This window comes from Melopsittacus undulatus, chromosome 6 (genome assembly GCF_012275295.1).
Source record: "Melopsittacus undulatus isolate bMelUnd1 chromosome 6, bMelUnd1.mat.Z, whole genome shotgun sequence".
Classification (NCBI taxonomy): Eukaryota; Metazoa; Chordata; class Aves; order Psittaciformes; family Psittaculidae; genus Melopsittacus; species Melopsittacus undulatus.
This window is the reverse complement of record NC_047532.1, coordinates 17,982,200-18,003,174: the sequence shown is the minus strand read 5'-3', so window position 1 is coordinate 18,003,174 and position 20,975 is coordinate 17,982,200. Positions and strand designations below refer to the sequence as shown.

General features: G+C 54.0%; 2 protein-coding genes across 2 annotated transcripts; both read left to right on the top strand.

Annotated features, from left to right (window-relative positions):
• The first annotated feature begins 1,049 nt into the window (after positions 1-1,049).
• Positions 1,050-2,314, top strand: FOXE3 (forkhead box E3). The gene has a single exon (XM_034064211.1). The coding sequence runs from the start codon at positions 1,050-1,052 to the stop codon at positions 2,199-2,201; it is 1,152 nt and encodes a 383-aa protein (XP_033920102.1). The 3' UTR covers positions 2,202-2,314.
• A 15,503-nt stretch (positions 2,315-17,817) lies between these two features.
• Positions 17,818-20,385, top strand: FOXD2 (forkhead box D2). Its single transcript, XM_034063955.1, has one exon. The coding sequence runs from the start codon at positions 17,947-17,949 to the stop codon at positions 19,303-19,305; it is 1,359 nt and encodes a 452-aa protein (XP_033919846.1). The 5' UTR covers positions 17,818-17,946; the 3' UTR covers positions 19,306-20,385.
• The last annotated feature ends 590 nt before the right edge of the window (positions 20,386-20,975 follow it).

Sequence of the window (20,975 nt, the reverse complement as noted above, 5' to 3'; positions counted from 1 at the left end):
ACAGCAATGGGTGAGGATGGTGTGAAGGCCCATGGACTGTTTTGGTGCCAGTAAAGCAGCCAGCAGCACTCCAGTTCTGGTACTGGCTTATACTGCAGATGGGAGGCTGTGATTCTACCAGCCAGCTCTGGAGTGTGGGATGAGATCCAAAGAGGTTTTCCCTGAAACCCAGCAGGGCTTTCTGAGGACCGTGTCTTCCTTCACCTTCAGCCATGGGTTCAGCCCCTCTCCAGTGATAGAGAAATTCCTACTTCTGTCTGCCCCTCAAATACCATCCCTGTCCCGCATCCCTTGCTCAACCTGCAGGAAGTACTTGCGGGCATCCCCAAGCTCTGTGGACCATTTTCCTTTCTCCTAAGGGAAAAGAAAAACCAAACCAACCAACGTTTTCTCAGGATTTCCTTAGCCAAGAGGTCTCACCAGGCTGCGAAGTAACTAAACTGAGTGGCTTGGTTTTGGAGAGAAACCACCGGCTGGGCCCGCCTCTGAGCGCTTCTCGCAGGGTAAGAAAGACAACGAAATCCAAGCTATGGGGAGATCCCGGCGGTAGGTTACCTGCTGTGCTGCTCGGGGCTCGCTGCCGCACCAGTCTCTCCCCGGCCTGGCATCTGGGACTCGCTTCGTTCAGTTTTTCCCCTGGAAGGAAACACCAGTTAGAAAGTAAAAGATGGCCGGGGAGCAGAGCCGGCAGCAGCGCTGCCACCCGGGAACCCCGGGGAGGGACCGCTCGGGGGCATGGCTGCGAGGTAGAACCGTGGGGCGAGGCTGGGGGATTTAGCCATGGGATTCAGGACCCCTCCCCAGGGGCCTCCTCCTCCCGCCGGGGAGAGGGGCCGGGGCGGGCCGGGCACCGCACACCCCTCCGGGGGGGCGACCGCCCTATATATTGCCAAGCTGCTCAGGACCGACGTCCCTATCACTGAGAGCTGCCGCGGTGCCTGCCCCCCTCCCCGTCCCCTCCCTTTCCCCCCTTCCCTTCCCTTGGGGGGGCTTTTTCACCCGCAGCCCCCCCCCCCATCCTCCGAGAAGGAGGAAGGCGAGGGCCCTATATGAACGCGGCCGGCTTCCCCTGCCTGCGAGGCATGGGCACGCTGCCGGCGCCCAGCCCCGCCGCCGCGGCCAGCCCCGGCTCCCCCGGGCCGCCCCGGGGGTCTCCGTCGGTGAAGCCGGAGCCGCGGGGCGGTGGGAGCAGCCCCCCGCCGCCGCCGCCCCCCGAGGAGCCGCCGCCTCCAGCCGGTGGCCGCCGCAGGAAGCGGCCGGTGCAGAGGGGCAAACCCCCCTACTCCTACATCGCCCTCATCGCCATGGCCATCGCCAACGCCGCCGAGAGGAAGCTCACTTTAGGGGGCATCTACAAGTTCATCACCGAGCGCTTCCCCTTCTACCGGGAGAACCCCAAGAAGTGGCAGAACAGCATCCGCCACAACCTCACCCTCAACGACTGCTTCGTCAAGATCCCCCGGGAGCCCGGCCACCCCGGCAAGGGCAACTACTGGACGCTGGACCCGGCCGCAGAGGACATGTTCGACAACGGGAGCTTCCTGCGCCGGAGGAAGCGCTTCAAGCGCACCGACATCACCACCTACCCCGGCTACATGCAAAACTCTAGTGCCTTCACACCCCCTCCCGCCGGCCGCCCTGCAGCACCAGCAGCCTCCTACCCCAACACCCTCTGCTCGCCGGGCTATGGCCCCCAGCTCTCCAGCACTGTCTTCCACCCCTATGCGGCCGGGGCAGCACCTCCAGCACAGCATCCCAGGATGTTCAGCATCGACAGCCTCATCAGCGGGCAGCAGGCCCTGCAGCCCTCCCCACCGTCTGACCTGGGCCACCCATCACTGGGCTTGCCTGGGGCTGAGCTGGCTCCTACCTGCTCCACCGGCAGCTCTGAGCCTCCCTGCTTTCAGGCGCAGCCTGTGAGTCCCAGCTTGTTGGGCCGGGCTGGCCCTAACACCTTGGCTTACCCCTATGCTGCTTCACCCCCCCATCTGCCCGTGGCACAGGGCAGCTACTCACCAGGCAGCCCGCAGCTCTATGGGGCTCCCAACAGACTGTCCCTGCCGGCCATGCGGCCCCCAGCCTGTGCAGAGCACAATGACCAGCTCCTGGGGCTCTCTGCATCATCCCTTGGCCAATTCAGCTCCAGCAACTCCTACATGAGGCAGCCCAATTTCCCGGCCGGCCTGGAGCGGTACATGTGATGGGGTCAAGGGAGGCTTGGCTGGATGGCCCCAAGCTCCCATAGGCAACTCTGGACATACGGACTTCTCCTTGCCATGGGGATCGGCTGTGGTGGGGTTTGGGGTCCCCAGGTTCTGGCTGTGTGCAGACATGCACTTATGGGGGAACCTAACTCATCTCTTTCTCAGCTTATATTTAGCTGAAGGAAAAGTGGTCTGTTTTCCTGCTCCAACCCCTCTTGGAAAAGATGCTCTCTGGCTTTGTCTGCCAGGCAGGGCTCCCCATGCCCAGGGGGTATACATTCGCCACAGCCAGACCCCAGGGATGCTGTCTGCAGCAGGGCACCCCGGGACAACTCTGGAGCAAGGAGGAGCACACCCAGGAGGTGGGTGCATGGTGTAACTGCAGGAACTATCTCACAAATGGGCTTTCTTCCCTGGGTTCCTCCTGTGCAACTGGGATGAAAGTTACTAAAAAGACAAAAAACAGCCACTAAACCAATTCACTGGATTTTAAATGAATATTTAAGATGTTAATATTTTTGTTTCCCTGTAGGAAAAAAAAAAACCAACGCTGACTGCTTCTTTTTGCTATTTTAACAAATAACTTCTATTGTTAGAAAAGACTTTATTAAAATAAAGCTTTTCCTTCCAACATGCCCAGTGCTGCCGTTCCTCTGGCTCCGGCTGGACCTTGGAGAGCGGAATTGTTCAACCTCATAACTGGTGGGAGACAGACTCCTGCTGTTGTTGTAACACTTTATATGTCTTACATTGATAGTGATACTATTTTATTATGGGTTATTAAGCAGCAAATGATAACTAACCACTGCTGAACCATGCAAAGGCTGAAATAAGCTCCCCATCACCTGCAAGGCTTGCCTGTGCGGCTCTTACTGGACTTGATGATTTCCATTTGCATAGCAGGGAATGCATCTTCCCTTCCAGGAATCCCTTACAGGTGAAATGCTGATTTAGCACATCACATTAGGAGATCGTAGCTTTCCTTCCTGGCAACAAAATCAACCAGAATTCCAACCTGTTCACTGGCCGGGCTGACGCTCTGTATTTACAGCACTGCCTGCCAGATGATCTCGCCAGGTTTTAAGGCAGAATTCCCCATCCCTGGATTTAGCTTTTTCAAATTTAAGCATCCTCTGGGTAAAAATGACAACTAGGAATTCTTTCCCATTTTTCAAGGGTGTTCTCTGAAGCAGAGGAGTTTGTGGTCCTTATTGCATCTTCCTCCTGCTTAAGGGGGAGCTGGATATCAGCTGGGCTTTGGAGCAAACTGAGCACCTCATTCCCTGTCTGCTGGTCATGACTGAAAGCAGGATGTACAGGCGGGTACTCAAGGAGTGAGCTTTGCCCACAGCTTGGAAGCTGGTGGTTTTCCATTCTTTTTTCTTATGTAGTTGGTAGAAACTGAGAGTGTTTGAGGCTAGTATGAGTAGGGAGGAAAGAAAAAGCTTTTTTCCTCTTTGCCTTCTTTAAATAGGAGCTTCATCTGTCTCTAAAACACTGATCTAGCCCTGGTCTGCTGCTTTCAGCTGAGCAATGGGCTCTGGGTCTTCTCTCTGGTCCTTCCAGTTTCACCTCAGCTTTCACGCTGTTTCCAGTAGTAGCTTGTGTGCTTCTCCCTTGGTGATAGCCCTGCTCAGAATGGGTGTTGTGAAAAAACTTATCCCTTCTAATACTTTGGGACTTTACAGAAGACATCCATAGACAGAGATCTATGTAGTAAAAGTTTACCGCGTGCCATTCCTGTCTGTAACACACTGTCTGTGTAGATGTTGGGGGGATGCTGAAATAACCACTTGCAAGGACAGTAGAAAGGACACTTGTCACAGCTCACATTCATTTCCAGGTTCTGATCCTGCAATGTTTTGCAAACTTAAGCATTTTTGAAGCCTTGTCTAAGTATCCAGGCAGTCAGAGCCAGACATATTCCCAAGCTGCTGGGTTTGCCAGCTTCTCTCCAGCATTAATGGGTGTTGGGCTGGGACTCTGATGGGTTTGCACCATGAGCAGGATAGTTGCTGAGGTAGGGGAGAATAAAATACTGTCATGAAAGGAAAACAATGGTGGTGGAAGGGGTGTGCAGGAGATGCTGTTGTTCTGCCTGGGTGGGATGCATGTGAAGAGATGGCTGAGCTGGGGCGTCTCAGGCCAGGCTGAGCCTGCTCCAGTCACCCTGGGGCCCTGCTGGAGCAGGAAGCTGAAGTCAGAAATGGCTTTCCAAGTTTCTGGCATCTCTGGGTGTTAAGTGCTAGCGGAGCCATGGGGATCAGGGTGCCTCAAAGGCTGGGCTGTGGCTTGCTCCTGTCCCCCAGCCATCTGCATCCTCTTACCACAGGGCTCTCTGGAGAGCAGCACCCAGCCTCAGAGGTGGGGGGGTCTGCAGGAGACCCATTCCACACCCCAGTGCCTGTGCAAGAGGGGTCTCTTCATCCAGGGGAGCTCTGGTATGAAGCAGGAATCACTGCAGTGAACTGGATCCCTGAAAACCCAGTTTGGAGAGAGCAGATGAATGTATCCTGGTGTGTCACAAACACTGGTGTGCAGTGTTGGGTTTGTGTATCTCCTCAGAGCCCTGTGTCTCCCTGTCTTCCAGACAGCCCCAGCCCAAATCCTCATGTGAGCAACAATAAACCACCCTCACCATGGCCTTATGCTGCCAAACAAGGTGGAAAGCACAGGGAACAGACCCCTTTTCTTCTTATTCTTGTAGATATTAATCCTCACATGCACAAACTTCTGGCAACTTGTATTGTGATTGTCATTAAACTAATGCCTTAAAAGTGTCTTCTTGGTTAACTTAATGTATCCCAACCAGGCTTCTAAGCTTTCATTTCAAAGCTTTGTTTACAGGTAGGGTGAATCTAGCAAATGAGTAGGATTAAAGTGTCATGTAAAGCATGAGCCTTGCTGGGACAGAGTAGTTTTAAGCTTTGTAAAGTTTATACCTGAACCCTCCATGTGTTTTAGGATCTTTTCAATGTCCCTGTTTAGTGAATAAGAGGGATTTGAACGAAACAGGAGTAATTATCACCCAGATTTCAGTTGTGAAGCAAAGTCTCCTTTGAAATCCTCCCCTCTTTATCTGAGGAGTTTAGGGAGTATTGAGTAATGACAGTCTTAGCTCTCTCGGTCTTACACAAAAGCCAAAAGCAAAACTTTCTTTACTCTCAGAGATTGTGGAATGAACATCACCCTTCAGAATGATGGCAAGGGGTTCCTCTGGACATTCCATGGTGGGGAGAGCCCCAGCTTAGAATCAGAGAACCACAGAATAATTAGGATTGGAAAGGACCTTAAGATCATCCAGTTCCAATGCCCTGCCATGGGCAGGGACACCTCACACTAAACCATGTCACCCAAGGCTCTGCCCAACCTGGCCTTGAACACTGCCAGGGATGGAGCATTCACAACTTCCCTGGGCAACCCATTCCAGTACATCACCACCCTCACAGTAAAAGACTTCCTCCTTATATCCAATCTAAACTTCCCCTGTTTAAGTTTTAACCCATTACTCCTTGTTCCTATCACTACAGTTCCTAATGAAGAGTCCCTTCCCAGCATCCCTGTAGGCCCCCTTCAGATACTGGAAGGCTGCTATGAGGTCTCCACGCAGCCTTCTCTTCTGCAGGCTGAACAGCCCCAACTTTCTCAGCCTGTCTTCATATGGGAGGTGCTCCAGTCCCCTGATCATCCTCATGGCCCTCCTCTAGGCTTGATCCAACAGCTCCGTGTCCTTATTATGCTGAGGACACCAGAACTATACTGTTGTATACCAGTACACAATACTCCAACTTGAGCCCCTGAGATGCAGAAGCAGGGGTTTAAATTGATCCTGAGTGCTGAAGAGATTTGGGTGGTGATCTGGGCTATCGCTAAGACAGTCTAACTACTCAGGGAAGATCAGGCTGAATTCAGATCTCTCAGCCTGCACCTTCAGAAACAAATAAACAAAATGAGCTGCCACTTGGAAAAAGGTTCCTATTTTCCTCTGGGAAATACTGAGCGTCCAGGGAGGACCAACCAAGCTGCCACATCTGTCTGCACATGACAGCGCTCTGCGTGTCTCATGCGTGTACCACCTTCCTGCTGCTTTCCCACAGGTTAAAACAAACAGTAAGAAAGAGCCAATATTCCCAAGCTATAAGTAGTGTTTTCCATCCTGTTGCAAGCAAACACAGCATTAACTGAAATTTTAGTCAAAGCACATTTCCCGAAGAACTTGTCGGTCCCTCTGGTAGTGTTAGATTTTGCCTGGATGTTGCCAGCTGCCCACTAGCAGTCCCAGTGTTGGGAATGTTATACCATAAGCAGCTTCTATTCTATGCAATGCTTTGCCCTTTGCAAATATGTGGCTTGAAGCCAGTCAGTGGTGTTTGTCTGAGGTCAAGATTGAGGCAGGAGCTGATGGGGAGATGGGCAGTGGGTGCAGTGGGACTGGGTGAGACCGGCTTTAAGAAACTAGCAGCGGGGAGTTAGCACTGCCCAAGCTCTGAGCTACATATCGAGATATCAGGGCTCTGTCCCCACCTCTGCTACACTATATTTGGGTCCTTTACTTGTGGGTCCGTCATACTCGGGCAGGAGGTGGTGATGCTGCCGCTGTGTTTGAACAGGGCCAGAGCAGCCCTGCCCTGGGAGAGGAATGACAGGGCTCAATAGCCCGAGGGGGCACAGACACCGTGCTCAGGCCAACACTGACCTCCAGTGGAAAGCCCTGGGAAGCCGCTCCAGCCCCCGGCATGGGCCCAGGCCCCCGGGGTGGATCTTAGCACATACCGGTATCATCTCGACTTTTGCGGTCTGCTCTGTTCACGGCTCCGTGGAGGCAGGATGTCGTGGAGGCTTGGGATATGGTCAGGGTGAGAGCGGGGTGAGGGTCTTTATTAAACACGATGGGATGGTGCAGCCTCCAGACTGGGGAACCCCTAAACCACAAATTCCTGACTCTGTGAAGGTTTCAGAAAGGAAGGATTTCTCTGGCTATACCTTCTTTTACCATCTTGCTATGCACCCACTGAAGGCTATTGCTGGGGTCAGGATGCAGAGGTGGATGATGCTGGCTGTCCCCATGCATTTCTTCTCCGTACAGTGAAAAACATGGAAACAGGTGGAAGCATAGCAAGACTCAGAGCCTGTAATTCCCAGTGAAATGAGGGGACAGTAGTGAAGGAACACTTGGCTGCAGCAGCCAGCCTCATTGGCAACCTGACTTTGTGCTTGAAATGTGCTGTGTATATGAATGGCAGAGCTGCAGGCTGGCCTGACTCTTACAGCACCCAAGAAGCAGGGCTGTGGTCAAGCAGCAAAGTGGCAGAGCCTGAATACTGAATGCTAAGTAACACCTGCAAGGTCTTGGGAGAGCATCCAAGGTCCATGCCTTTCCACTGGGACTGCTGGTATGGTTACACTGCAACAGTTGGTTTTATGCATGTATTTAACAAACTGTGCCACCCCAACACTAACAATCAGGCCTGCCTTGTGACACCTTGGGGTGCTGCATGGAGGAAGGGTGTTATGTGTGCACTTGGGAAAAGTCCATTTCCATTTGCATCAACTTTGCTGAGACAAAAGGAGCAGTACAACATCTGCAAAGGATGGACCCAACTGTGTCAGTCATTTTGGGTGCTTTCCATCTGCACCACAGACATCTCAGTTCTAAATCTCTTCCTGCTAATCAGGTGTTAGAAACCAAACTGAGCTTGTAGATCCATCTCAGGAGGCTTCCGTGGCCTAACCTGGCTGGGGAGAAGGGATCTCAAAAAGCATAAAATCAGCCAAGCACACTGTCTCTGGCCATCCTGGCTCTTTGCTCAGAGCAGGCCATGGGTTTCAGCAGAGGAATTAATCCACCAGTGCAGGTCAGGTCTTGGTTATAACATATTCAGATGTTCCTTGATTGAAAGACAAGAGGCAGTCGTGCTAAGGGGACTGTGCTACACCACAAGATTTTCAGTTTCGAAAAGATGCTTTCATGGAGCTGTAACTCCTTAGAGCATGCCCTCCAGCTCTTGTTCATGAAAAGGTTGTGTTTGCTGGTGGGAAAACAGAAGGCTGCTTAACTGATCTCATCATTTGGAGCCTTTACCCTCAAGAAACAGCAAGTTTTGCCATCCCAAAGACACAATTAGGGAACGTTTTGCCAGACCCCAAACACCTCCCAGCACATCTACCCATTTCCTACATTGTCCAGAGATGGCAAAATCAGCCACTTGGCCAAGATGCTCCTTCAGGTCGCCATGGAAGTGATGGAAGTACAGGTTTTTGCCTCTTGCACTGTAGCCAGCACCCACGAGGTGGCAGCCAGGTGACACCCTGTCCAAAGACCCCATAGCCCAACCTCAGCTCTCCTGCCCAGACCCCACCAGCCGCAGACCCCCTCCAAGCAACATTTACTCGTGGCTGGTTACTTATTGTTAGGTTATCCGCAGTGTTGGTTTAAGCTTGTATCCATCTTCCCCCGGCTCGAAGCCCTTTCTTTCCACGGCTGTCTGCTGCTTGGATTCTTCCCAAGCTGATGCTCACCCTCTAAGTATAAATGCAATACAAAGTAGTTTCAGAATAGCATGCAATAGTGGCTAATTATTTGGAACAATTATACATAACAAAGACAGAGCCAAGCAGCAAGAGGGCTTAATTGTTTGGCCAAGCATGAAATAGCACAGGATTATCACTAACAGGGGGAGGGGAGGCAATGGAGGAGAATTGCCCCACAGAATAGGCAAGAATCCAGGCTGCTTGGGAAGGCAAAGTTTATTGAAGAACTTGAAAATTCCCCTTTGAAGCATCTTCTGAGATGCCAGAGGAGACATGAAAAGGATAATGACCCAGAATATGGGCTTAAGGGACAAATCCCCACACTGACAGACTCCAGGCCTACAGATGCTTAAGCACATGCTTAAATTTTAAGCACATGAATAGTCCCCTTTGACGGCTCACGTGCTTAGAGTTAAGCTCAGGCATAAGTGTTTGTAGGATCAGAGCCCAGATTTTTATTACAACTAGGCTCTTCTTGGTAATGACAGGAAATAAGAGACCTATAAAGTGTAGAAGCTCCTAGGGCAATGCTGCAAATCTCTTTGCTCCGCATTAGTGGCAAGCGGCTGTGATGAGCCATGGGGACATCCATGTCTTCCCTTGCTGCCATGGAGCAGGGGGAACAAAAGCTGTGCGGGTGGTGAGAGCAGTATCTCCAAGAAATTAGTTAGGAATTGGGCCTGAGAGCCCGTAAGTTTGAGGGAGAAGGTGAGAAGGGTGCAGAATGGATACAGGCTCATTGTTAAAAGGAAAATGTGCTGCAGATGTTGCTAGGGTTCAGCCTTGCCTAGGGGCCTCAGGGAGCAGCATCTTAGGGAGCTTCTGAAATGGTGATGAAAGCAGAAAAAAAAATCCTTGTAAAAAAATGAGAGAAAATGTTGAAAAATCCTCCATAACATGAGCAAACCAATGCAACTGCAGCTCCTCTCCAAACAGCCTTTGCTTAAGCAGGCACCTGCTTTTGCTGCAGAATAAGGTTTCTCTCATGTGGGATCTTCCGTGCTCTTTCTCCATTTCTGAAGGTTTTTTATTTGCAAGCATTCCCATTTTTACAAGACAGCTCCCTGCTGGGCAGTAGCACTTGTCCCCCTGCTTGGATCTAGATCACTGTTTTTCAATTATCTTTAGGGCTGGAAGGATTTGTTTTTATTAGTGAGACAACAGCTTTGTGCTGGTGACAGCAGCTGTTCTATTCACTGGTGGTGGTAGAAAGAGAAATAGTGGGAGGTGTGAGGTATGGATGCTGTGGGCTTCAGTGGACTGCCTCTGACCAAAGGAGGGTATGAGGACTATGGTGACCCAGACCTACAACCATGCCTGAATATTTGGATAGGGGTGACCATGACAGCAGCAGTGTAAGAGAGCAGTCCAGCCTGGGAAGTTAGACATGAAGGAGATTTTTCCTTAGGAAAAATGAGTGGACACATGGATCTACCCCCCAGGAGGCCAAACCCCCATTGGCACTGCAGAGCCCCCAGGGCTCTTCAGGGCTGTGCTCCACAGAGTGGGAGCTGCTGGTTGAGGAGATGACCTTGTCACTGTCTCCCTTAGTGCACCAGGGCCATCACCTAATTCTGACATTGGCACCCATAGGTCCAGGACTGCTGCTAGCAGCCACTGGAGGGCATTATATAGTATATACAGCCTTATCCTTATGTGCAGTCTCCTTACCTTTCTCAGAGGCAGACATGGCAAAGAGCATGTGTTATGGAAACACTCATATTTCCTTCTCTTTCTTTACATCCAAATGCCCATACCAGGAGGTCTGGACAGCTGACATCACCTATGGAGAAGGGACAGGCCAGTGTGTCCCAGTGTGGGCTCACATGGCCTCCAAGTGCTTGGGACCTTCAGAAGCCACCCCGATGCCTTGGTGCGTCCTCAGCGCACTGCAGCATGCCTGTGCGGCAGCCAGGAGCAGCAGCGCACGGATGAAGGATTTTCCCTGGAGCCAGAGGTTAATTATGCTTTATTGGATAATTTTCAGCCGCCAGTCCTGGCAATAAAGGGGATTTCCTCTAGATGGCACGCGTATCTCTGCGCTGGGAGGGAAGCCCACCAGCCTGCTTCCCCCGCAGGACCCCAGCGATGTATTTTCGGGGAGCAGTTAACTTACAACCTCTTATAACACAGTTTTAAGGCTCAATATCTAAACTGTGCAGAAGCCTGGAAAATGCTAATAAGAAAAGAGGCATTTTGTAATGAGTGTTTGTGAGATTCAGATGGTTGGGTGATGCTGTGTCTTCTCCTGCAGAAATCAGGTCTCTCCCAGTAATGTAAAGCCAGATGTGAAACATCATCCTTTCCTTCAGCAGCCCTCAGTATTGTTTGTTCCATCCGAGTGATGTAGCTTCCTCTTCCCAGCAAGAATAAACAGAGGCTCACCTGCAGCCAGTGAAAGAAGGCGAGTTGTGTGTATACATGCAGCCTCAACACCCCTAGAGTGGCTGGATTAACCTTAATCTGTGTGCTGACAGGCTTCCCCTCTCTTGCCTCTGTGCAGCTCAGGGCGACAGCTTCTTCTGATGATTTGAAGAAAGGGGCAGGAGAAGTTGACACCTGCCTGGAGAGGCTGGGGATGGGTTTCTTGTGTGCTCTTTTTCCCTAGTGTGCACTGCAAAGCACATATTTTATAGAGATGGAGAACTGTCCCTTGCAGCCACACTGGTGCTGCCACAAAGGCAGCCTGGATTGTGCCAGGGCTCTGTGTCCCAAGGACAAATCAGGGATTAGATTCCGGTCCTGGACCTCAAGAAAGGAGCTGCTGGGGTGTGGAAGTGCTGAAGTCAAGCTCTGGGATGAAACTGTGACCCGATGGTGATGCAGTGAAGGAACTGGCATCAGCAATGAAGCCAAGAGTCACCCCTCTGTGCAGATTCAGCTTCAGTTTATTACAGTGATGCCTTATCTGATATTGTTCCTACCTGTCTGTCCTTCACTAGATAAAAATGATAGAGTAAAGGGGTTTGGTTCTGCTTCTGCTCTGCATGGGTGAGATACTTCACCTGCCCCCTCACATTTCATGTTGCCTCTGTTTATTCAGCTCCTTCCCAAGATGGGAACAGAGAAAAGGAGCCCTGTGATATATTCCTGTGCAGACTTATTTGAGGTCAGGAGGCAAAATATATCTAGGAACCTCTTTGCAAGGCAGATCTGTATGTATCAGCATGTATGTGCAGGGCTGATTTTTATAAGGATACAGCAGATTCACCCCAACCTGATCTCCAGCTGGAGATTGCTGCATACTTCCAGATGCAACTGCTCCTATCCCCAGCCATTTACTACATGCAGGAAAAGAATATAAAGGAGTCAAATCCTCAAAAGACTGGAAATTGTCCCTATGAAATGATATTCCGTTACTTTTCCACCTTCTCTGTAATTTCCATATTTGAAACCCCTTTCTCTTATATTCTATATTTCTCCTATACTGCTCCTGGCCCCCAAGCTGAGGGTGCTCAGGTGATGTTTCTGGCAGAAGTGGACTTCTGCAAACTCAGTGGGTGAGCTGGGCATTGTGACTGCTCAGCTGTTGAATGCAGAGAACTCAGCAGCAGGGATTTCCTGGGCACGTTTGGCATGATCAGATGCTGACATGGAAAACTTGGGGCTCTGAAACTTCATCACGAGTTTCTACACTCTTGTGAATCTGGACATCTACTTGGGTTCTTGCACTGGTGCACCCACTTTTGGAAAATCTGATTCCCTCAGACATCTATCTCCCACCACCCCCAAAGAATTCCTCTCTTTTAATTTCAGGGATTTAAGAGAGAAAGAAGTTACTTAGCAGACTTGTTTTCGCAGGGATATTTTTCCTTGTGTGGTAGGCACAGTTACCAGGCTGTTCTGTACTCGTTGCCATGTGTCAGAGCATAATTGCCTTCCACATGCATCAGCCTTTGGCTAATGTGTTTTTTATGGCAAGCAGGATAGCTGGCTTTGGTGAGTCTCAAAAGTGCACCTGGTGGTTTATGGCTTGTGTTCCCCTCACTCATGTAAGTGTGTGTATCCATCTCTTTTCATGTCACATGAAAAAACAGCTTATACCAAGCCAGAGTTAATCATTTGAGTATTATCCTGAGTGTGAGCTTGCTGGGCTTCAAATCCATGCGGGATGGGATCGGTTATGAATGGAAAGCAGCAAATACAGATTTTAAATAAAGCAAGCCCAAACCCAAGGTCCTAAATGGATGTGTATAGGAGGAATTTCCCGCTCATCTGAAGAGCAGGAAAGACACAGGTGCTTGTTCTCATGGGGTTCAGCCACGCACATAGGGTGTCTGGGAAAATTCTCCCTTGAAATCCAGGCCTTTTTCTGGGGTGGGGTTTGAAACACCTGCATTGAAAAACCGGGTCAACCAAACCGAGCTGTCCAACATCTGAGCGCTGCACGGGTGAATAGAAGCACTTGGCTCCAGTGGTTTCCAGACTGGGAATTTCATACATCTCGCACTATCTGGCACCACCATTCCCAGTAACCTCCCTGTGCTGGGAGCTCTTGGTGGTGTGCAGGCTGCAAACTGATCTTTGCAAACTGGGAGCTGGTGGTACGGGGCTGGAAAAAAGGTTGAACTGCAGGGAGCACTGAAGGTCTGAGCCTTGGGTATGGAAAGAAGAGAAATAATATCAAAGGAAATCACATAAGTGGAAAAAGAGCCCCCTGGGGCAGCCCAGGCAGCAGCAGGTCTGTCTCGTTCATGTTTTCAGAGAAGGTAGAGGTCAGCCAAGCTTGATAACGAGGTAATACAGAAAAATCCATTGCTGAGCCTTGGGGGACTTGTAGATGCGGTTCTCATCAGAATAAACGAATTTAGATGCTGCTCAGCAGAGGAAACAAGAACGATTATGTATCACAAAACCAGCAGATCATTTGGAAGCATCTGGGAGCAACGTCGGCTGGGCTGGAGCTAAACCCCCCACATTGCCCAAGGCAGCGCTCGGAAACACCGCAGGGCCCGATTCTGCCCTTCCCCGGGCTTTGCCCCAGATAAAGCCCAGCGACGGGAATGCTCCGGCCAAGACCAGCTGCATTAGGGGGGAACATGGCCAGTACCAGGGCGGGAGCCAGCGATCGCACCCCTCCGTACACCGGGGTCGGTGTCCTGCCCTCCCTTCTACCATCATCCCGGCGATAACAGTCTCTGGGGTAGGCAGGGAGTAAGCTTTTCCCCGTGGATAAAGAATTGTGCCTGATCGTTGCGGCCGTTCTGCAGGTTGCAGGGGCTCCGAGCCGCTCCCACGTTGCTCCCAAGGAGCGGGAGCACAGGAACACTGGGGGGATCCACCTGCTGTAGGGCGTCCAAACGCCCTTCCTACACGCCTGCATCAAACCCCTCATTAAGACAGGCGGGATAGACAAAGTCAATTTAAAGGAGAGGGGGAAACAATCCTGATCGGCTGATGGCCTTTAATCTGCGGCTTGGTTTTTTTTTTCCCCCTACTTTTCAGAGTTTTTGGAGGCTCTCGGCACCCCGCCAGCTCTCAGCCCCACGCACGTTTGATACCGCAGTTTAACGTGAAATGTAAAGCAGGATCGGGTTAAAACGGGAGACGGGAAGCCAGGCTGTCTGTAATGAAACCCTTCAGAGAGGAAAGCATTAAAAATCTGCCTAAAGAAAACCGCTTCCCTCCCTGCCCTGGGAACAGTGGGATGATGACAAGGCAACCCTTTCGGGTAGATCGATCAAGTTGCTTTTTCGGGACACCGCATCTTTTCTTATCCCGGCATACACACCCGTGATTTAAAACTCGCCCCGCGCTCCGTGTGCGTGTGCACGGCCGGGAGTGTGTGTGTGTGTGAGTACGTGTCTGGGATCCGACCATCTGGTTTGTTTCAGCCCAAAGTTTCCCTTTCCTAAATAATTTCGGGACGGGTGTAGTTTAGGTCCTTTTTCTCGTTTTGATTTGTTTCTGCAGCCGGTCTTGCGTGGCAGAGCCGCGGATAACACAGCCTCGGCGAACGGGAGCCGCTCGCAGATGGAGAGACCGGGACTCATTCCCTGTCGTTTCTTTTTTAGGGTTGTTCCCGACTTTAACGGGAACGATATTTTGCTTTGAAACAGGCAGGAATCGTGTGGATGGTGGCTGATAGGGACATACTATTTCTCGAGCTGCTATGGCTCTGGATGTGCGATGCTGCGGGGCGGGGGGGAAGGCTCACGCGGGAGCGGGACAAGGCACCGACCGCATCCCATCAGTAGCAGCCTTGAATCGACCCCCTCCCCCCTTCATTTTCGGGTTCATCGAGATCCCGATGCCCATGAGTACAGCGGCAAGCACACACAATCCCAAACCTCAGTTGCCGGCGGCTCCCCCTTTGCAGGCAGGGGGAAACCGGCAGCCGGGGCAGGGAAGGATGAGGGAATCATACTCCAGGAGGCAGGCACCTACATCTGTTTCACTTCGAACAGTGCGGGACCAACATCCAGGCAGAGCGACTGAGATGCAGCTGCCCTGCCCCCAGGGCGCGGAGGGGCTGAGGGGCATCCCCCAGGGCGTTTGCTACCCTCCTGCCCTTCCCTTTCGCCTCCCTGCAGAGGCACAAGGCGCAGCTCCCGGCGGTTCCTCGCTGCCACGAAATGCACCAAGTGGAAATTCAATCGCCCCGTTGTGTGTGTGGTCGAAATCTCTGGCAGCTGCTTCGGAATTTTTTATGACACTTTCGTTTATGTAGGGGAGGCATAACTATTATTTTACTTAATAAAAATGGAAAGCGGTTCGGGTCTTTTCCCTCCTCGCTCTCTTCCATTTGTTCTTCCCATCGCCCCTTCCGCGGGGCTGATGAACGGAGAGTTTAAAATGAAGTCTGTAGGAAAGATGCGGCTTTTCCGAAGCACTTATCCATGTTAGCTTATTATATTTATATATATAAGAAAAATATATAAAAAATATACATAAATGCAAATATATATAGCTGAATACATATATATACACATATGAGTGGGAGGTGTATGTGTATGTGTTGCAAAAGTAGGTTATCAGCATCGGGAGAGTATAAAAGTGAAAGAGCTTAGGGAAGCTCCACCGGCCCTGACACACGCCTGCGGGACAGAATCCCCACCTTCCCGAAACATTCTCAACCCCGTTATTCACCTATTTACCCCCCTCCTGTCGAAAAATCCTCCCCGATCACAGCCTTGGCGGTGAGGGAGGAGGATGCGACTGGGACCGCTCAGAGGCTCTGAAATAGCTGCTTCAACCGGAGATGTACTGGAGAAGCTCCGGCCGCTCCTGCCCACTCCTCGGGGTCCCCCCGAACTTGGCGAGCCTGTGGACCGAGTCGTTAGGGTTTGAGTAATTGTGACCGGCATTTGGAAGCGGGGCCGCGCAGCTGTTTGGCCCGGCTCCCCGGTATTAGTGCTGGAGATTTTATCACCAAATGCTCGCACCTGTTAACGGCAGCGACTGGCAATTCATCACCGCAGATTCTCACACTGCTGAACGCGGCCCTGGAGGGGCAGATCTGCCCCTGGCACTCCCCTTGGAGGAAACCATCGCCTTCCTCCCTCCTCAGGCATCCCTATGTGTTCGCGGAGCCTCAAAGGGAGGGGGAAACCCAAACCTACGAGCGTGGTTCTGTGTATCCCAGGCAGCGACAGTGACAACCGGCTGCCACAATCACCCCATGGGGTGCGGGGTGGGCGGCTGCAGCCGTGGCCGTGTCCTTCGCCCAGCACCGGGGTGGCCGCCTCGGCCTTGCCCTGGGAAGGGGCGGCCGCAGGCTGGCAGGGGAGCTCCGCCACCAGCGGGGACACTGCTGAGGCTCCGGGGGACCTGGGGTGAGTCTGGTCACTGGGAAATCCTCCCGCTTCGGCTGCAGCCCGCGGCACAGCGGGTGCCCGCTGCCCGCCACCTCCCTGCCAGCCACCGGTGGATGCTGCACCTCAGGGGGAGCGACGGTAGGAAAACGGCAGAGAGGAGAACCCGAGGCCGGAGGAGATTCCCCGTCTTTGGGGCCTGGCCGAGCTGCGGTTGGGCCACCTCGGAAAGCGGTACCCGGCCGAGCCCGCCCCGTCCAGGGATGCGGGACGCGGATGCCATTCCAGCACCCGCGGACACGCACAGCTTTAGCTATAGTTTATTCGTGAGGGGAGGGAGGCTTGGCCACGCGTTGCTCCCTGCCTTCCATCCCGCACCTGCCAGGCGGCAGCATCCCTTCCGCGGGTGCGGGCCCGTGGGAGCCCTCGGGGAAGGCAAGTCTCCAGGATGGCTGCTCCGGACTCAGTGAGGTGTCGGTGATGTGAGCGGGTGGAGAAGGGGAGCAGAGATCCCCAAATTCACACGACCATTCAAGGGTACCGAGGGCTCGCCCCTGGCGGATTGAGGGTCTCCAGCCCCGGAGTGGGCAACCATCAGGCGGGAAGGGACCCTCCGCAGGCCCCGGGCGGAGGGAGACGGCCGCCCCATCCCGCAGGAAAAGGGCCCTGCGAGCCTCCACTCGGGACAGGGAGGGGAAAGCTTTATCCAGCGCCGACCCCCTTGCAGCTGCAGCCGGCTCCAGGCGTAGCCGGAGCATCCGAACGCCGGCGGAGCGGGCAGCGCCTTTCCTCGAAAGCATCCCTGCCCGGACGGGGGCCGCGCTCCCATGGGATCCGGGTCGGGCCTGGCAGCCCCTCACCGGGACCCGCGGAGGCTGCGGCGGGCGCCACGTGATGCCGGGGCGGCCGTATAAAGGCCTGGGGAGCGCTGGCAGGAGGCGCAGAGTGGGAGCGTTTCCATCGGGTCCCAGCTCGGGAGGGGTGGGGAGGGGGGAGCCGCCTTCCCAACTTCTGCCCTCCCCCCTCCCTCTTCCCCCGCCCCTCCCTCCCTCTTTCCCTCCTTCCCCCTCCCTCCCTTCAGCATAGCCAAGGAGCCGCCGCAACCCCGACTTTTTTTTTTCCCCTTTTCCTTTATTTTTTTCCTTTTTCTCTCCTTTTATTATCATTATTACTATTATTTATTACCGCTGCTCCCAGACTCCCTGCCCAGCCTCTGGGCTCCCCGTCCCTCCCCCCCGCCCCGCGCCCCTTCGCTGCCCCTCCCTCCTTAGCCACCACCCCGCAGCCCAGCCGCGGCCCCGCCAGCAGCGGCGCGGCGAGCGGGGCGCGGAGCGGCGGCGCCGGGGCGCGGAGTCCCAGCGGCGGCCGCAGCCCTCCGGCACGGCCCCGGGCCCATCCCGGGAGCCGCCGCTAGGTGGGGGGGGGAGCCCGGCCCCGGCCGCCCCGGCCGCACAACAATGACTTTGGGCAGCAGCAGCGGCGGCGGCGGCTGCGGGATCATGTCCGAGCGCTCCCCGGAGGAAGAGCCGCTCTCCGAGGTGGAAGACGCGGATATCGACGTGGTGGGCCCGCCCCAGGATGGGGGCAAGTACAGCGAGGACGAGGAGGAGGAGGACGAGGAGGAGGACGAGGACGAGGAGGACGGAGGCGATCCGCTGGGGCTCGCCCTGCCGCGGAGCGGGGCCGCCAAGGCGCGCATGGGGGGGTCCCCGGAGCGACTTTCCCCCGCCGGCGGCTCGGAGCCGGCGTGTGCCCGAGGCGCCGCACCCGGGGAGAAGGCGCCCGCGGGCGCCGGAGGGGGCAGCGGCGGCGGCGGCGCGGGGGGAAAGAACCCGCTGGTGAAGCCGCCCTACTCGTACATCGCCCTCATCACCATGGCCATCCTGCAGAGCCCCAAGAAGCGGCTGACGCTGAGCGAGATCTGCGAGTTCATCAGCGGGCGTTTCCCCTACTACCGGGAGAAGTTCCCCGCCTGGCAGAACAGCATCCGCCACAACCTCTCCCTCAACGACTGCTTCGTCAAGATCCCCCGGGAGCCCGGCAACCCGGGCAAGGGCAACTACTGGACGCTGGACCCTGAGTCCGCCGACATGTTCGACAACGGGAGCTTCCTGCGCCGGAGGAAGCGCTTCAAGCGGCAGCAGCAGCTGCACCCGCCGCACCCCGAGCTGCTGCTGCGGGCCGGGGCCGCCGACCCCGCCGCCTTCCTGCCCAGCTTCGCCTACGGACCCTACGGCTACAACTACGGCCTGCAACTCCAGGGCTATCCCCACCACCATCACCATCACCCCGGCGGCGGAGCCGGGGGCACCGCGGGCGCCTTCCCCTTCCCGGCGCCGCACTGCCCGTTACCGGCTCCGCCGCCTCCCGCCGCCGCCTCCGTCTTCTCCGCCGCCTCGGGGCTGCCCTCCTTCCTGGGTGGCGAGCTGAACTGCAGGAAGTCCTTCTACCACCCCCAGCTGAGCCCCACCGCCCTGCCCGCTGCCCTCCTCCAGACCCTGAAGCCGGACCCCACGCCCGCCGGTGGCGGTGGCAGCGGCGGCGGCACCGGCACCAACCACCCGTCCCGGCCCTCTTTTTCCATAGACAACATCATCGGGGGGGCCGTGCCCCCACCGCCCAGCACCAACCCCAGCGCCGCGCCCGCCGCTCCCTACCCGGCCGGCCAAGCGGGCCCCCCGGCGCAGGTCCTGGCCGTGCTCAGCCCCGCCTTGGCCCCGGCACAGCCCCAGGTCAGCCTGGCACACGAGCCGCTCCTGCAGCCGGCCCAGAACTTCACCAGTAAAATCACAACCCTGAGCAGCTGTCATTTTTAAAGTGCGCTGGGGACGGGGGGGACCGGGGAGGGGGCGAGAGTCGCGAAGCAAAAGGCCCCTTCCCAGCTCTCCCCCCTCCTCCGAAACTGGCTCCCCTTCCCTCTCCCCTTCTCCCCCATCTCCTCCTGTTGTGTTTTAAAGGTAGGAAATATTTCCTTTTTTTTTTTTTATTTTTATTTTTAATTTTTACTTCATTTCCAGGCTCTGCGGCATCCAAATGTGTTTGTGTCTATTTGCTCGGGGAAAAAAAATCCCAAAACCTCGGGAGGGCGGGAGAGGGGAAAGAACAACACGGTTTGGTCCCGCAAGCGCCAAAGCGTATTTATAAAGTGGCCGTAACCTAAGCTGGGACCTGGGCTGGTTGAACACGCAACGTCTTGCGGGGGGGTTGAAGAGGGGAGGGAGGGAATGTTAAGAAAGAAACGGTCTTAGGGTCGGAAACATTTCCTTTGAGAGGTGCGGGTTTTCCGCAGGGTCCCCTAAAATCGCCTGGGAAAGCGCCCCGGGGTGTTGCAGACGCTCCCGGTTGTAGCGAGCCCGTTTTCGTCCCTGCAAGTCTCTCTCCCGGGCGGTTTTTGCCATGTGTTTCCGTGTCTCCCCTGCTCTCAAAGAAAACGTTTTAATGGTTCGATCTTATTTTAGTTTCTTTGAAGCTTCGGGTTTGGTTTGAAAAGGCACTGTTTAGGGTTTCTTTATTTTTAAGAAGAAGAAAAGTCGGTGAAACTCAGGACTGCGGTTTATTTTTGTTTTCCTTTTTTGTTTGTTTCCTTTTTTTTTCATTTTCTGTTTTCCAATGAGACATTCAAATGCACGTTTTAAAGAAAATCCGATCCGTTTGATGAGTTCCCATCCTATTCTTTTTTGTCCCCCGTTTTCCCACCCCTTCCGTGCGTGGGTTTTTTGGTGTATTGGTAATTATTTGTATATAGATTATTCGGGAGCTAATGAGCGGAGTCCAGTTAACTCTTCACTGGTTGTGCATCCGTCATATCTATTTTATTGAAAGAATCTGTGAATAATTTGATGTGGAAAAGGCAACAGAATTTTGTCCACCGTTGGTGTAAATTAATAAATGTTTGTGACCTGGTTAAAAAAATTATATTAATAATCCCAAACGTTCTTTGCGATGTCCTTTGTCACGCTGAGAGCCCAGAGCCTCGCTCGGGCCTCGGGGAAGCGAGTGCCTCCCACCCTGGGGTGGGCGACACTTGCCCGGACACTGAGTTTCTATGCCCGAAGCCGGCGGCGCAGAGCGCTCCCCTCCGCGGCCCGGCGCGCAGGTTGCGCGGGGTGCTCCGCGCCACCTCCCTCCCGCTGCCTCTCCCGGCCGGGCCGGAGAGGGGGTCCCCACTTTGGCCGATAAGGGGAAGGACCCCCGGATATTTTCTTTTTTTCTTCATTATATTTTTTATTTACTTGCTTTTTGGTGTGTTTCCCCCCCCCCCCCCCCAAAAAAAGCCTATTTCTAGGGAGAGGGAGGTGGGGGTCGGGAGAAAGGTTCTCCCATCCCCCCCCCCATCTCCTTTTATTTTGTTTGGAAAAGTTGACACATGAGAAAATCAGTTGGAGGGTTTCCCCCCCGCACACACGTCCCCCTTGGGCCTGCAGCATTTGAATGACCGAATGAAACTTGATCTCCGCCTAAATTTTGCAACAACTTACAAAGTAAA